Source organism: Pelecanus crispus, chromosome 12 (assembly GCF_030463565.1).
Source record: "Pelecanus crispus isolate bPelCri1 chromosome 12, bPelCri1.pri, whole genome shotgun sequence".
In the NCBI taxonomy this organism is placed as follows: Eukaryota; Metazoa; Chordata; class Aves; order Pelecaniformes; family Pelecanidae; genus Pelecanus; species Pelecanus crispus.
Genome location: NC_134654.1, coordinates 130,221 through 147,327, shown reverse-complemented (window position 1 = coordinate 147,327; position 17,107 = coordinate 130,221). Strand labels below are relative to the sequence as shown.

General features: G+C 44.6%; 2 protein-coding genes across 2 annotated transcripts; one reads left to right on the top strand and one right to left on the bottom strand.

Annotated features, from left to right (window-relative positions):
- Positions 1–4,835: 4,835 nt before the first annotated feature.
- FBXO39 (F-box protein 39) lies at positions 4,836–7,905 on the top strand. The gene is made up of 3 exons (XM_009487592.1): positions 4,836–5,852; positions 6,951–7,127; positions 7,777–7,905. Exons 1-3 carry the CDS (start codon positions 4,836–4,838, stop codon positions 7,903–7,905), a joined length of 1,323 nt encoding a protein of 440 aa, XP_009485867.1.
- A 938-nt stretch (positions 7,906–8,843) lies between these two features.
- On the bottom strand, positions 8,844–13,276 carry TEKT1 (tektin 1). Its single transcript, XM_009487593.2, has 7 exons — positions 13,087–13,276; positions 12,534–12,699; positions 12,117–12,245; positions 11,570–11,713; positions 10,085–10,307; positions 9,278–9,474; positions 8,844–9,003 (listed from the first exon to the last, which is right to left on the bottom strand). The coding sequence occupies exons 1-7, from the start codon at positions 13,274–13,276 to the stop codon at positions 8,844–8,846; spliced, it is 1,209 nt and encodes a 402-aa protein (XP_009485868.1).
- Between the last annotated feature and the right edge of the window lie 3,831 nt (positions 13,277–17,107).

Sequence of the window (17,107 nt, the reverse complement as noted above, 5' to 3'; positions counted from 1 at the left end):
CTTGTTCTGGTTCTTAGTCAACCCTATTTCTAAAACAATCAGAATGAGAGCAAGAATTAGACAGAGCAAGGTACAGAGCAGTGTGGAAAAACATAAATGCAAGTAGTTACACAATATGTTCAGTTACATTTGCCTGAAACAACAAAATCAGAGCTGAGCAGACTTTTACTTGGAGGCTTGAAGGAGCATTGATTTCTACAGCTATTTAGGTCTGTGCTTGTCCATGAAGAAGTCTTATACTGCATTTCCAGCACTGGGCGTCTGACCTGGTAAGCTGCGGGACTCAAGCTTGTGAGGTAGAATGCTCTGTAACCGCAAGTTTCTTGTTGGTGTCTCAGACTAAGGTCTCATATCCCAGATTTTTGCCTTCATTAATCAAAACAGCCTTCCACTGCCAGGCAAGTTTACACAGCTGCTATTGTCTCCTGCCCAAGTTGCTAGCTGAAGGCTCACTTAAGTCACAGTTATGATTGTGGATACCCAAGTCCTGAAATGGACAGGATTGTTACTGGCAGAAGATATTGGTGGGAAGGACTAAAATGCCTGTTACCTGTATGATATATGACAGTTTAAACATATGTATATATTTTTATTCATTTTCACTAGCTATCAAGCTAGGATACTGCTAGTGAATTACTTCTAAAAAGCAACTGAAATGCAAATGCATTTTAGCAATCTGAATTGAGAGTGAATTAATTTTACCAATACTTCATTGCAGATTATGAATAAAAAAAGCTGGGAGGTTTCTACCATCATTATACCACATACTAGGAAAGCCTCTTGATACTCCTTACTACCTCTCATCTCCCAGATTGGCTCCATCTCTCACAAGTGCCCTTATTTGTGTCAGAAAGCAGTAAGGCTTACTGAAATCTCTTAATCCTGAAGGTGTTTGGGATGTTAACACCTTTAATGCATTCCTACACGTGGCAACAAGCAGCAGCTAGTAATCGGGCAACCAGTCAGTTCTCTTACTAGCCCACAGCTTGTCCAGCTTCCTTTTGATTAACTGCTAACTACGCTTGATTAATTTATGCTAGAAAATACTACTCGGGTGAAATGCCCAGAAGGGAGTAGCTACCGTCCCAGGGTTACATTCATCTGTTACCAGACTGGCACTGCACAGTACAGCGTGGTGCTCCAGTTCAGCTGGAGCCCGCGGCGAGACCTCGGGCAGCTTCTGCGCCGGGCGCCTCGCGCAGGCCGGTCGCGGTAGCAGGGCTGGGCCCCGGGCTCACCCATGCACTTCACGCTGCTCGGGCAGCGCTTCGCTCGCGTGGCTGGCGCTCCCTGCGCTCGCTGCCGACAGCCGCGGCCCGAACCGCCCGTACGGCTGCGGCCTGGCTAACAGAACCGCTTCTGCGCCGCGGGAGCTGACGCGGCGTCGCAGGACAAGCCCCGCCGGCGCCATCATTTCGCCCGCCAGGGCCGGTCGAAACAACGAGCGCGAAAGGCGACGCCACGGCCGGAGGAGAGCGGCTCAGGCCGCTCGCAGCGGCAGCTGCTCGGGCGGTACTCACAGCGACGGGCGAGAGCGGGGCCGACCTGCCGCCGCCCGGGAACCTCCTCGCGCCGCCGCCGCCGCCGCCGTTTGAACTGCGCGCGCCGCCCAGCCGGCCGCCCCGATTGGCGCCGCAGCCGCGGCCCGTCCCCATTGGCTGCGCCCCGCGCACGCGCGGCAGCCGTTACAGGGCTCGGCGCCTGCGCATGAGCGCGGCCGCTGCGGCGGGGGGGGGGGGGGGGGGGAGCAGGCGGGGAGCGGAGCGGGGGGGGGTCGGGGGCGGGGGCGGCTGCGTGTCCCGATAAGTGACAGATCCCGGCCCCCGCCGCAGCGCAGCTGCAGGGGCCGTAGGGACGCTGGTGATGGCGGCTGCGGCCGAGCGCGGCAGCACTGCTGCGTGTCCGCCTGCCGCGGGGTTAGCGCCTTTGCGGACCTGCGGCCTGGGGATCCGCCTCAGCAGGAATAGCAGAAGGCTGCAGAGGCGGGGTTGCCCACTGCGGCATGCAAGCCGCGGCTCGTGTTACTTCTGGTAATTATGAGCCAAGGTCTTACAAGGTTTTTGTTCGCTTTGTCTCCACCAGCTTCTGCAGCTCCTGCTAGAGGAGACAGCTGGTGTAACTGCACAGTGGTGCTGGAAACCATCTGTAGCAAATCGGGCAGCAAAGAAAGGCCAAGTGCAGACAATGTGGTTTGTTTTGGGGTTGGGTTTGTTGTGTGGTGTGTGTTTTTGTTTTTTTTTTTAATCCTACCCTAGAGGAAAATGACATGCAAAAGCATTTATCCTTAAAACACGTCTGCCTGAAAAATTGCTCTGGAAAGAAAGAGCTGTAGCAGCTTCTGGTTTTTCCAAAGGTTTGGTTTCCTCCCACCAAGTTAAACTCGGAGCTGACAGGTAGAGACACCCCCATAGCTAAGACTTGGCTTAGAGCCATGGGGAAGCCAACCCAGTAACACTGCAGGATACCTCTTGAGTCCCACCACTGGCTTATAAAAGTACTTTCTGTAAGTTCCCAATTACAGTTTAAACGATTTACGGTTTTAAAAAAAGTTCCACATGATGGTGTTTATGCCCCTTTGTATTCACACACTATGATATGGGTGAGTGTTGCTCAATAAATATCCCTTATTAATAGACACCTTTCTATGTATTACAGCCCTATATGCTGTTCTGCTTTCCTCTGCCCCTTGGCTTTATGTGTTTCAGATAGTTGCAGATGTGTTGTTAGGCCTCTAACTGGGAAAGTTTCAGGCTCTTCCCACTAGCAGGCTGCAGCTTGAGCTACCATATTTTAAGACTTGGCTTGCATCTTTGTCCAGACAGGCAAAATGGGGTCGTTCATCTAAAGACCTTCTAAATGACTGACAGTTCTGCATGAAACAAAGAGCTCTTGGGAGGGATGGGGGGAGATGGGGGTACCAAATACAAGAGGTGGAGTCAGGTGGTAATCAGATCCACATGCTCAGTTTCTAAGGGTTATCTTGAGAGCTGGGAGGTTGGCTTGGCATTTGGGAAGGGAAGGGGGGGGGAGAGGAGGCATCTCTAAGAACAGACATGGTGCTAATTGAACAGACAGTGTACACAGGCAGAAAGATAATGTGTGACAGAAGAACTGTAGGCCAAAAGGGAAGCAGCAGGCTGAAGCTGAACTGGGCAGTCAGCCTGTCCTTTCAAATTTGTTTATAAAATTAAAATGGAAATATCTGAACCTTTGTAGTTGTAAAGAGACTCTCAGGGATCTGCATGTTTTCGTCATCATCTTATGGTGTGTCTGTTGTTTCCATCCATTTCAACTTTGTTACCCAACAGAACAGCACATGCAAAGGAGGAAAGGTATATTACCTGGAAATTGGCATCACCTACTTTTGAGTTGCATCTTCTTGTAGTCCTGTCAGCCAGTAAGCCCTGATTTCAGGGTAGACCATAAGAAAATATCACTAGTTGTTTTTCCAGTTTCATCCCCAAGAGCTAAGGAGTGGTTTACCAAGTGACCATGATGAGACACATGCACTATAGAGGTGGGAAGTAAACACATTCCGAATTTTTGCCTCTCTGCAGAGGTACTAACAAAACACTAGCTTTCCATGCCCTTTGGCTGTCTGCAGAGCCAACGAATAGCCTGATCTGTAAAAGGCCTCATGAAAACAAGCACCTAACAGGCCAGTGGGATGTAGTTTGCCTTTCACAGCTGAAGTTTGCAATTCATAGTTGAAAAGCTAGAGGATGCATCACTTCCTTTCTTGGCTGTTTATTGCTCAGCCACTGGATCCACTTATCTGGTCAGTGAAAAGTGACGAGACATACAGTCTGCACCTGGCTTGTAGATTGTGGCCTGTATTTCTCATTTCCTAACGGGCTACCAAACAAGTCTGCTTTTCCTTTTCACTGACTTCACCTTAGCCCAAATGACTGGGCTCAAGTTGGCTTTGTTCACTGTTTGCCCTTGCATAAATTCAGTTGTCATGACATCACAAAGGTTACCTCTTTGCTCCATGGCAATGGCTGAACTTTGCAGAGGGAGGGGTCAGAGGCAGAGGAAACAAATCTTGAACTTTACAGGGAGACTATGAGAGCTGGAGGAGTGTGCAGGGAGCTGAATACTTATGCAGTCCAGCCTTGAGAGTGGAACTGGTAACTTCTTGCATTGTGGTTGTTTACTTACGTGTTTTACCACTACGTAGCTGGTCTCCCGACTTGCCAGGCTTCTCCCTGTCCCTTGGAGCACAATGACTGAACATCCTGCTTGAAGCGAGTGATGGACCAGCTTATATTGCCTATTACTCTCAACAGGGAGTGTACCTTAATCTATGGCAGGATACTACCTCAGATCATTGTCATGGAACAATAGCCCAGAAGGATAAGAAAAGTCATTTGGACTAGTTTTGCACCGACAGTACTGTTCAAATGTGTACAGCCCAAAGCACTGGATACTTTTAGACACTAGCCATCAGGCCACAAACGATTATCAGTTAGAGATGATGCTAACCAAAGGTTTCTAGAGGCTGTGGCTGCTTTATCAGCAGTTGATACCATTTCGCTGTTTAGCTAGACGGAAGGCCAAAAAGTTAAAAGATGGGTCCTGTGCTTGTTCTTCACTCATTGTTTTTTTCTTTTGATGTAGGTTAGACTACAGTTTAGACCCAAGAGCTTGTTTGACCCTGACAGCTTCAATACAGAGGCAAAGAAAGGATTCTTGGTTTTGAATGTGAAGAGGCAAAATTTCATCCCATTTGCTTGGAAGCCAATTCTGTTGGGAATGGCAAGAAATCTACCCACAGCTTTCTTCATGTAGATTTGGCTCAACACCCAGAAGATAAGTGAAAAACTATCTCCTCAATGGAAGATGATGACAGTGAACCTGAGCAGAGCTCCTGGGCTCATCTACCTGATGTCTGTCTGAGGCATGTCTTCCATTGGTTAGATGACAGGGACAGATCTCGGGCTGCCTTGGTCTGTAAAAAATGGAGTTGGACCATGTACTCGGGATCCCTCTGGAGAAGCAGAACCATCACATTCTATGGCCGACCATCAAGGGCACACACATTGGAGTTTCAAAGTGCGCTATGGTATGTCAAGAAATTTGGCAAGTATTTGCAGCACCTTGAGATCAAGTTATCGAGTCCTTACAATACTGCCTTTACCCAAAAATTTCAAGTGACTATGAGAGGTCTTCTTTCACACCTGGGTAGGTGTAACAGTCGCCTCGTCTCCCTGAGCATTAAGTACCTGGAATTAGACCGCCTGATCTGGAAAAATGTGGTCAGGGCTCAGTTTCTAAAGAACTTAGCTGCCTTCCTGAAAAGAATGAGCAAACAGCTTGATTATCTCAACTTAAAAGGAGCAAGAGTAACCTTGGAAGAAGGCTGTGAGCTTCTGAATTCTCTGAGCTGCTTGGCAAATAAAAGCTTTATATCTGAAATCAATATTGAGGATTTCTTCAGTCTCCACCTTCATGTCTACAGGAGCACCTTGTTCCACCAAACTATGTCCAAGTTCCACAGCCTGGTCATCCTGACTTTCAATTACAACTGCATCTCTGATGAACTGCTGGACATCCTGCGGGAGCACAGCGCTCATTCCCTGTGCACCTTGAATATCAAATGTCATATCCATGACCCTCATGGGCAAGTGGTCTGGGGAATGTCATGGGCAAACTTGGCCAAGAACGCCCCAAAACTGAACGTGAACTTCTTCTTTGAAAGAGTCATGAAGCATGATAGCCTAGCCAGGATCCTGCTAGTGGAGATCCCAGTCAGGAGCATCAGTCTTCGGAGCTGCTATTTCAGTGACCCAGAGTGGACAATGAGACCTACCCTCACCAACCTCCTCCCAGCCTACTGGCATGTTCTGCAGGTAAGGGAAACAATGGTGACATCTTACTGCAGCATCATAAAGCTAAGCGAAGTAATCATATAGGCCTTCTGCATTAACAGCAGTCATCAATAGGAATTCCTGACCACTTCCGTTTTATGTTCAGAGGGTAATTTTCCTAAGTGAGCCATTCCAGTGTTCCAGCTATATTCTAGTTCTGGTAATTATCTTTGTCCAGTTACAATCCTCATTATGCTAGTCTTTGCTGTCAGGCTGATGTGAGGATGCCCTCATAAAAAGCTAAAACACCCAAAATACAGGTGGTTGTAATGTCAGCTGTGAGCAAAAAGAACCTTTCAGGCAGGAAAACATTTTTGTTAAGAAAGTTTTAGGCTTATTCTGGGTAGACGCCCTCATGTTTAGTAACTGATAACTTTCTTATAATTTCAGATTTTTCTGAACCCCACCCTTTTGCAGGGAAATCTGCATATGAGGAAAATAGCCTGTACACCTTGTTTGCTTACAGAGCTGTAGCCTTGCATCAACCTACACTGATGGTTTAGCTCCATTTTAGCAATGCACAAATGTCTTACAGCACATGTAAATTAGCTGCTGCCCATGTCAAAGCACTTTGGTGTCACCAAGGATGTGTCACCAAAGGCGTGCAACATCTGACCCATGGAAATGAGCATCAGGTCTTTGCATGCCTGAGGGAAGTACATGGCCTTATACCTGACAGTTGCTGACAGCTTTCTGTAAGTTGTTTTGCATTGCAGAGTTTCCAGTAAACACCGGAGATCTGTAAAGCTTTCTAGAAATTGTCTTTGAATCTACTCTCGTATCTGGGATAACTTCCAATATGTCAAATAAGATCATGGCATGAGATGTGGTGATACTATCTTAGGATAGTATGTAATGCACAAGGGTTACACCCCCGATCTTAACGGGAGAGTGGAGATTACTGTAGCATATACTATTGTCATAATACAAAACTGATTCTCTGCTAATGTCAAGGTACAAAATTGATCTGCTGACAGTCGCTTCTGTTGGTAAAATTGGGAAACTCTTGTTTATTGAATTGTAGTTAGTGCGCTCACAAGTTTTGTTCAGTAGTGCTAACAGTGTTCATTTTTTTTCAAGAAATTAACACTTGAATTAAACAATGACCATGAGCTGCTGGATGATGAGCTGCTACAGCTCATCTTATCATGCAAGAGGTTGTTATTTCTGAAAGTCTGGGCATTTCTAAATGTCACCTTTATGGAGAGGCTGCTACAAAACCGTGCAGAAAGGAAATGCATTTTGACTACCATAAAGGTAAGACTTTGTGCTTCAAAACTCCCATTCCCTTCCTCTCTCTGGTACCCAGAGAAAGGTGGGTTCCCCATGCCCATAGAAAGGTCACTTACAGAAATGTTAACATAACTACCTTCCCTATATTATGTTTTAGCATTTTAAGGAGCCTGAGAACCACTCACAGGAATGGGGCTTTCCAGCCTATTTAGCCATGTACAGAATACTATAGAAGTTTAATAACAAGCCCCAACAGTTCCACAAGTCCTTCCTAGGCTGGGGTTCCCTCTGTCACCTCTAGTTCAAGCTAAGCATTCTCAGTCACCTCCCAGGCCCAGTGTTTATGTCTACACTTAAATTGAGGGATGTGTGTAGCCCTTTGCATGCTAGATTCTGAATTCCGTGGATCCTCCCAGATCTGTGCAGATCCCAGGGATGCATCAGTTCTGGGGGTAAAAGGAACCTTGCTCTGCCCAAAAATTCTTCGGCAGGAGGTGCTGTTTTCAGTCAGTTTGGAGTGAAAACAGAGTAAACGCTCAAGATTTTACTCAAAACCAAGGAATTTGGCTTCTCTAGATTCCTCATTAGTCACAGAGGCTTCTTGTCATGAGCTTTAATGGGCTGAGCCTTGTTCCATGTACCTGAGAGACATGACTGTCATTGACGCATACAGGTCAGGATTTACACAGCCCGACAAGAGACCAGTGAGGAGGATCAGCTGTTGCACGATATTTACAGGAAATTCAAATACCTGATTGACTCAGAGCTTAATTATTTTGTCATCACCTACCCAATGGTGTAAACCACAGGGAGAAAGAAGAACACACAGTGACACCTGCAAGCAATGAATGGATCCTGGAGGGCATTAGTAACAGATTTGAATCTTGACAGCAGTGCCTCTGAAAGGGAGATACCATTACAGCAAGAGAGAGGCAAGGGACAATTCTACTCTCCATGCATTAAAATGTTGGACTTGGGAACCGGCCTCCTGTGTCTGAAGCATCGTTTATTCTTGCCCTTGCTTTGTTTTTCCTCGCCAGAACCAAAGGAACCAGTGAGCCCTTTTCCACCCTTACAGGCATCTCTAGTAAAAATAAGACGCTCCTCTTTTTTCAGCATTTCTCATTGTAGAGCTTCAAACACCTTACCAGTGAAGCCCATCTCATTGTTTCCATTTTACAAATAAGGGAACTGAGATATGGGGAAGTGATTAGCCCAAAGTCAGCCTTGGCTGGATCTTGACTCAGATGCAGTCACATGCACTATCCAGTGTTTCACCAGTCCTTGCCTCCTGTTAAGTTTGATATACACCCTGTACCTAGTTCTTAACAGCAGATGTTGAGAATAAAACATACCATGGCTAGTCTGGAGAGTCACCCCTCCCACTTGCCCATCTTTCCAAGAAGTGACTTCGGAGGAGACTCCTGCTCTAGCTTCCACAGCTTCTAGACCTTTCAGTGGCAAAGGCTATCATTGATTGCACAGGAGGTAAATAACATGCGAGAAGGGACATTTCTTCTTATTCTGGGATTTTATTGCCAAGTGGGAGATTTCATCAGGCGTTCTAGAGCATAGACAGCTGTGAAACACATAGCTGTAAGTACCAGGTCTGTTTTAATTACCTTGCACAACTAGAACCAGGACAGCATTGAGCCAAACCAATAAATCTGGAGGTCTTTCAATAAAATTTCAGCAGGAACTGGCTCTTCGGAGCACACGTAATCTCCCAGTGCAATGGCTTCAGAAGTTGTTAATGGAAACAGACTCTCTCATTTGCATGCAGAGCACTTCATCAATGTACAATGTATTCTCCTTGACCTGGATCTCCTCCTCCAAGGAAAGCTGTCGGCGGCTTAGACCTTTCAGCTCTGTCTCAGCCTGTGCCAGTGTGTCCTTTAATCTAACAGAGAAAATACAGACAGGTGTTAATTGAAAACACATGGATAGAGTTTTTTTCATATGGGATAAGAATTCTGGGGGAAAAAAAAAAAAAAAGATGGGATTCACAGGCAGACAATATCCATGCAGCTTCCCTTAAAGTGTCCTGTCCTTAAGAGAAAACCAATTCCCAACCTTTCAGGGAGAATAGCTGGGACCCAATGTTACTTTGACTCATTAAATTAACCCAGTAATCTATACCACAGATTTTCCCCTCTTTCATCATTTCCACTTGCCTTTGAATATTTGTTGTAATCTCTTGAACTTCACTAATCAGCCTGTATTGCACTGCGTCGTTACACAATTCCACATTGGGGCGATGGTTTCTTGCTTCCAGGCGGGTTTGAGCCACTTTAACAGGTCCTTCTTTATCAGCGATTGCTTTCTTTAGGGCTGCAATGTTCTTCTCCTGTGAGGCAGTCTCATCCATCACCTTAATAAATCCAACAGAAGGAAGTGCTGCACACTGTCTTTCACAATGGGTGAAATCATCAACATCATCTTTAATAGTTACAGTAATAACAATCTCATTATGTTAAGATGTTATTTCATCAAAGGATATTTTACAGTTTGGCCAGGATTATGATTCCTTCATTGGAAAACAGGTGACACTGTTCTGAGTGAAACTGGAGATTTATGCTCAGCAATTAATATTTAACATTAACACTCAGTTTTCTTGTATCAGATTTCAAGCACATTGACCCCAATTTTATGAGTTATTAAGCTCTTATATCACAATCATGAAAATTCTAAAGGAGCCCATGTAACTAAAAATCGCAAGGGAAATCCTGACGTCTACAGCGACACTTACATTGAGCCAGTGATTCCAGAAATTCACCTCTGTAGCGGTGCACACAGAGCTGAGAAAATAAAATCTAAGATGACTTTTAGGGGGTGGGAGGAAGGAAAATGTGGCAGGGTTGCCAATATTGCAAAGGTAAAATTCTTAAAGCAAAGTAGCTCAAGCCATTGGATTGAGAAAACTGGTAGGTAACCCATGCCTGCTGTTTCCACTTTCTCACTGACTGTCTCCTACCACTTACCGTTGCAAGGAGTGTCTCTAGCTTGTGCTTAGCATCCTTGACTTCCTTCACCCTATTTCTAAATGCAGCATTCACCATCTCACATTGCTTGCGCATGTCATTCGCTGTCTGTGAGAGGATGCCATCAATCAGCACCCTCAGTGCCAAAGAACTGTTTCTCTGCTTGTCAGCCTTTTCAACATTTATGTTTGAGAAATCTATCCAGTCTTCAGGGCTAACAAAACTGAAAGAGATTGAAAATAAAAGGTCGTCAACTGGCAGCATCAGGCCCTCTCTGACTTTATAAATCTGTAATTATGCCACAAAACCGACAACAAAGCAGTACTATTAACTGCACATCCCAGTGAGTGCCGGTTGTGCTGGGAGTTCTACAGACACAAAATAAAGACCCTCTCTGTTGCAAACATTTCAGAATAAAGTAGAGAAGGGTAGGATGGAAATTAATTTGCTGAAGTCACAGAGCAACTTTGTTATAACTTTCCTTTCCCTGATAAAGGATTATGTTGTTGTGGGGGAAACATAGATAATAACCAATATTTCTTAGAACACCTTTCATTAATTAAGCTGTTATTACTAATATAATTCAGCTGTTACTATTAATAGCAGGTCACTATTCACAAAAAACATTCACTTATTCCCTCTCACAGTTCACCACCAATAAGACAGTCACATAGAGTACCTGGTTGGAGCAATAGTTGGGAAACCACCCCCCAACTCTATGCCCAGAATTCGAGGGCCATACTTGTGCACCAGTGGCTTGCAGGCAGGTGTCGGGAAGGTTCCTCGTTTCATTGGGTGGATATATAAAGCTGTAATTGCCATTTGCATATAGCAGCCAACACCGTTCTGGGGGTGGTCTGAGTTATACAACCTGCTGTTGATGCACACTAATGTGTTAGCACCAAGAGCTATCAGGCTCTTGCTGTTCCAAGTTCGTCAGTTCTCGCGGAATGAATAGCGTCCCCGGGAGACTGTCTCACGCTCACACTGCTTTCTCAGTATGGGTCCTCTTTTCAGCCTGTTTTTCTGTGGTAGCTATTTCTCCAGCTAAAGTATTCACACTAACTCACTCACGCAGAAGGGCCACATTTGACAGGTTAATGGCTGAGTCAGAAACTGACTCCACACCTTATGTGTCCCAGTCCAGCGTTCTCCCCACTAGGACACCCTGGGAGAGGAAGTTAGATTAGTAAATCTAGTCTGGGTTTAAGCAATGTGTGAATTTTTTCCTTAGCTAACTGTGAGCCTCAAAAACTTCTAGTACACTGCAGTTCACTGGGAACATGATCAGTGTGGCTTATTTCACAGACATATTACACACATATTAAACTGGTGGACAGAAGTACAAAAACCAACCTACAACAGACAGATGATGGACAGATAAGAGTCTGTTTTACACAAAATTACTTTAATCATGCTACTACTGGAACAGCTAATATTAGCTGTATAATTATCATATGTTCATTGAACTAAATAACCACTTACTTTCCTTCTATTTTCACTGCATTATCAGCATATCTGATATCAGGAGTGTTGTTTGTCAAGCTAGCACAGTAATCATCAATCGTCAAAGCTGTGAACTTGTCCTTCAGATCCATTTCCAGGTTGTATTTTGCTGAACGGTTTAGTCTAGGAGGAGAAACAACTGGACTCTAAGCCAAAGTGTAGGCACTCACAGCTGTCCCTAACATACATGCATTAGATAATACAAATGCTGCTACGGAATTCTTCATGTACGAACTGTTAGTTGTAAAGTCCCAAAATCTAGAGCATGAAGCTGCCTCCATATGAACTGACGGTACAATTCCTGTTGGAACTAAAGGCACAGGACTGGATCATGAGAAGACCAGCGATCATGTGAAGTACTTTGAGTTCTATCAAACAGAACTTCTCACCATTAATGATCGAATGGTATGAATTAGAACTGACCTCCTGATACTGTTTAGCACAGAAGGTAACTTTGGGCCTGTGCTTAGCCCAACCCTACAACTTCTCAGCTAATCAGTGTTAGTTACACTCTTTGCCTCTGCACCTGATTTGCTCATTGGTTTGTTCCAATGTACGTCCAAGCAAAGCAATAACCCCCTGGAGGACTTCAGCTTCCTTCACCAGTTCCTGTTCCACTTCATCATGCACCAAGTCAATCCCAGCTCGCCTCTGCCTAAACAAAGAGAGGAAAAGCCATCAGCCACATTGTTCAAATGCCTGCAGCTAACAGAAGATGATGAAGCCCGGCTTTCCAAATTGAAGGCTTTTCCTTGCCACACAGGAAGTTTTTCCTTTACAGTGTTGGTTCCCCAGTGTTACAACACCTAAATCAGACTGCGACTCCACTGCAAAGAGATGCAGGCCTTTTTTTGCAGCCTTTTTTTGTTATTTGTTAAAGGTTCATTACCTAGATTTCTTTTTTTTTTCTCTCCCTGAATGCTTTTCTTCTTAATCATCTCACCTGTTCAGGAGACACTTTTGGGCAATGATGAGTGGCTCTTTGCAGCTCTCCAAAGATTTCTCCAGCCTAGTCTTGAAAGTCAACAGTACCTCTGTCTCATGAACAATTTGTTCAAGTTTGTTATCTAATTCTTCCTTCCAGAATTTTATTTCTTCCCGTCTCTGTTCTGCAGAATGAAAATTGCAAACAGGTATTAACACAAGCTCATCATGCACTGTGGGTCAGATCGTAGATATGGCTAAAAATAGATTTATTCCATAGTGGAGTGCATGTAGTGCTCTAGGCTGATGTGTGGAGACACTTCTGCAACTAACTCTGTGTCAGGAGTTTTTGGTTGGAATAGCTTTCTGTGTGTTTTGGAGAAGTAATTTGTTTGTTATAAAATAAAGAATCTGCCTCAAAATATTTTTTTAAATATTTTGAATTTTTCCATGAGATCAGAGAGCATGACATTGACATACATTTCTATTCATGATCAACTAATTTTCTAAGTCCATCTTAACCATGCAGCTCAAATAACACATCTCGCCACTTGTAGAACACATGGACTTACCTATTTTCTTGTTGACATCACTTTGGGTTTTCTGAGTTGTCTTTTCTATTTCATCCAGCAGCCTCCGACTCTCAGCTATCATGCGCTCTGACCTGGATTTCTGAGACTCTGTACTGGCACACTGCATCTTGTTTGCAATGTCCCATTCTGAGGGACGAAACTTGGGTGGAACTTGCAGTAGTCTGGCCATTGTTTTTTGGAAAGTTTCTGGATAAAACACGGGTCAGTTCTTGGAATGTGGAACCTGAGAACAGGAATAGCATTATATTTGGCTGCGAAGCAAGAAGGGGAGAAGACAAGTCCATGAGGGTGAGAAATATTCTTGCCCCTTTTACCTGCAAAATGACACAGGTATGAAAAGAAAAGATGTCTTGCTCAAGGTTCCCCAGGACTTTGCTAAGGTGTGGGGGAGAGAGTTTGGAGTGGGAGAAATGATGAAACAGAAGAATTTGGGAATGGAAGCTAGGAGGAGAGAGAGCAAGAGGCTTGAAAATGGAACTGCAAGGAAAAGATGGGCTGTCTGCGATAGGAGGGAGAAGGGAAAGGAGACCTGTGAGGAGGGATGGAATTACTAAATGACAATCACAGAAAACTGAGAAAAAGGGAACAAATAAAAAAGATAAGTCTCCCACAGGTTGGAGAAGTAAACACCTTTTTAGAATATGGCTGGAGGGGCGGATGAACTCTAGGTTGTAAAAAAGAAATGTAATGGTCATTAGAAAAAAAAAAGGAGAAAACAGGCCCTGAAAAGCTGAAGGAGGAAATACAGCAGGTAAATGAGGGAATGGAAAAGCCTAGGAAGGGTTAAAGCAGAACGAAGCATACTGGGAACGCTGGTTTAATGTAGGGCGAAACCAATAGCCAACATATATGCAAAGTCACAGCAGTTTGATTATCAATTTTCCTGTTCGTGCACTGTGCTCATCCAGTGTTCCTGAGACAACGCCGCACGCCCAGTGCACACGGCTGCTCCGCAGCAACACCCAGCTTTGCCCGCGCTCCAGCACGGGCACCCTTAACCCGATCCCCCTTCTCCCTCACCTCGTGGCTGACGCTGCCCCTCGCCCGCTCCCGGGGCCAGCCCTGGCCAAGCGCCGCCGCCGCAGTTCCCTTCACGGGGAGGGGGTTGCTCCCAGCTGCCCTCCAGCCTCACTCCACCGCAGCAGCCATAGTTCCTTTTTAAAGGTGCGACCAAGGAGGGCAGGAGCTGGCTCGGAACAGCGCGGAAGGTAAACAAACCGGTTGCTATGGGAAGAGCCGCACTGCCTGCGGCAACCGCCTGCCGCTGCACCCGGGGCAGCAGCACGGAACAGCCAAGCCAGTGGTGCTGCCTTTCACCCAGTCCCGGTTCAGATCTGTCTGGAAATACACGCGTCTTTGTACATTCATTGAGAGAGTTCCCGCAGCTTTGGACAGTAATTTTTGATTGATTTATTGCAAAAATGCATAAAGATTGTGAAAGCAAACAAAAGGCGTGTTAAGTACCTAGCTATCTAAAATATCAGGCATAAAATATCCTTAGCAGTATGCTCCATCTTTGCAGCAACTATATTCTTCCCTGGGACAGAAGAGATTGGGAAGCAGACAGAAGAAATAGAGACAAAAGAGCATTACATCAGATGGTACAGTTATGCCCCCTCCGTATAGCCCTGATGTAGTTTAGATCAGAGCAGGGTTTCTCAAGAGTTCCCAACGAGGTTCAAAGAGATTGCAAAGTGGTAAAGAAGCAAATGGCATTGGTCGAAAGAGGTTGAGCTGGTCCAAAAGACAGAAAAGTGGGAAGCAACTGCAATTGTTGGCTGCAAATACAGTGTAGTGACAGCTAGAAAGCTGCTAATGATCTTTAATTTTAAACAGTAGCTAAATTCTCTCAGTGATCATTAAAACTGGTAACTACAGTGCCTCTCTTGCCAGCTGCTGTGTAAACAGAAATCCGCACATACCCCAGAGGAGCTAAAAATGGGGTTTCAGCTGAAGAAACACTGTCTTACAGAAAAATGCAGGTGTTTCAGAGTTAGCCAAAGAAAAATACAGGCTTCAGAAGACAGGGTTGACATTAGAACTGAAGCCATTAGCCTGAGAGAAGGACCTAGAGATTCAAGAAGCAGCAGAGAATGGGGTGCAAAGCAAGCAAGGAAAATGAACAATATATGCTAAGTGATGCAGTAGGATGGAAAGCTGCGGTCACACACTCAGAATGCTCCTGGTTCATGAGGCAAAGCAAAGCTATGACTACGCTCAACACTGATCAGGATCAGTTACATAGATGACTCATGGTACTGCACTGTACTACAGTCTGTAACTATTTGTACAAGAGAGCAATGCTGCTGTGGGCTGTCCCTTGTACATTCTGGCCCCGCTTGGTCTGGATATAGCAGGGGGGAGGTGTCTCCCTAATGAGTATTTTTTAACAGATTCTTAACATGCTAAAATGAGTTAGTTGAAAGCAGTAATTTTTGTCACATGGACAGCTGGAGCAGAAACTGGAGCCATTTCCATAATAACGGAAAGATTTTCAATGACTTAAGTAAATCTGAATGCAAAGCTAGTTTGAACAGAGGTTTACTTTGGCCAGCGTGAGTCACAGAATATGTATCAGGCACCGTATTAGTTGTCTTCCACAAAATTTTATTATCTGTCCTCTCATTCCAAGGCTTCTAGAAATATGAGCAAATTCAAGAGGGATGACAAAATGATTCATAATAAACTGAAATGCTGAGATAGCTGAACAGTGGTTGAGAACAATGAATGTCTTGTTTCTAAAAACATGCTCAGCCACTTTGAAAGCTGAGGAATCCCCAAGTGATGGTCCTCCAAGACATTATTGTGAAACCCATGGGACTTCATGCAGTTTTGTTCTGAAAACCCAGTATCTGATGCTGTTCTGATCCAACTTGTGAGTGACACCATCATAAAGTGATTAATTTGTAGTTACCAACCCTAAATCTATTCTTCATTGTTAGCGTACCATAAAAGATTTTTTCCTTTTAAATTGTTAATACAAAATTTACAACCGATTCTTTGATAGGAATTATACAACGTAAGAAAGTTTTCTTTTTACCTCAGATGGTTTTCAGGGGTTAAATCCTTGTAGACTTCGTGAGGATGACAACAGAGCACTGTTCCCCAAATAACAGAGGTAAAATCAACTCAGCAATTAGGACAATTTAGAAAGGAATGAAAATGAAAAGGCTTGTTCATTCCTGAAAACCTTTATGCTGCTGAAATGCTGTTCATATACCACGTCCCATACTAATGCCTTTATAAAGGATTTTACAAAGGAGCAGTTCCTCACCGTGGTGAAGTGCGTCTGAATGTAGAAACTGGGTTCATTATTTATGAAGAAGCGGCCAAAGTCCTCAGAGTATGGAATAAAATCTTACGTTTTCTGTGGAGGAGTCTAAATAATCAGCATTAATGAGACTAGATCTAAATTGAATGTGTTGCCATGTTCCTTATTAGATACATTAAAAATACCATAGATAGATAGTCTCATTCTTCAGAGGATTAAACTATCTGAACTGCTGTGACAGTGAGTTTAAGTGGAAGAAATCTCTAGGTTGACCTGATACTGCAGCATCATTAACTGCTTGCTTTCAATGCTGCTGAGATTGCAAAGTAGACTAACATAAAAGGTCTGAATTCTGGTGCTCCACTAGTGTCCGGAATAATCTCCTATGACGAAAGGCTGAGAGAGTTGGGGTTACTCAGCCTGGAGAAGAGAAGGCTGTGGGGAGACCTTACTGCAGCCTTTCAGTGCTTAAAGGGGGCTTGTAAGAAAGAAGGGGACAAACTCTTTAGCAGGGCCTGTAGCGATAGGACAAGGGGCAATGGTTTTAAACTAAAACAGGCTAGATGGAGACTAAATATAAGGAAGAAATTTTTTATGAGGCTGGTGAAGCACTGGAACAGGTTGCCCAGAGAGGTGGGAGATGCCTCATCCCTGGAAACATCCAAGGCCAGGTTGGACGGGGCTCTGAGCACCCTGGTCTGGTTAAAGCTGTCCCTGCTTGCTGCAGGG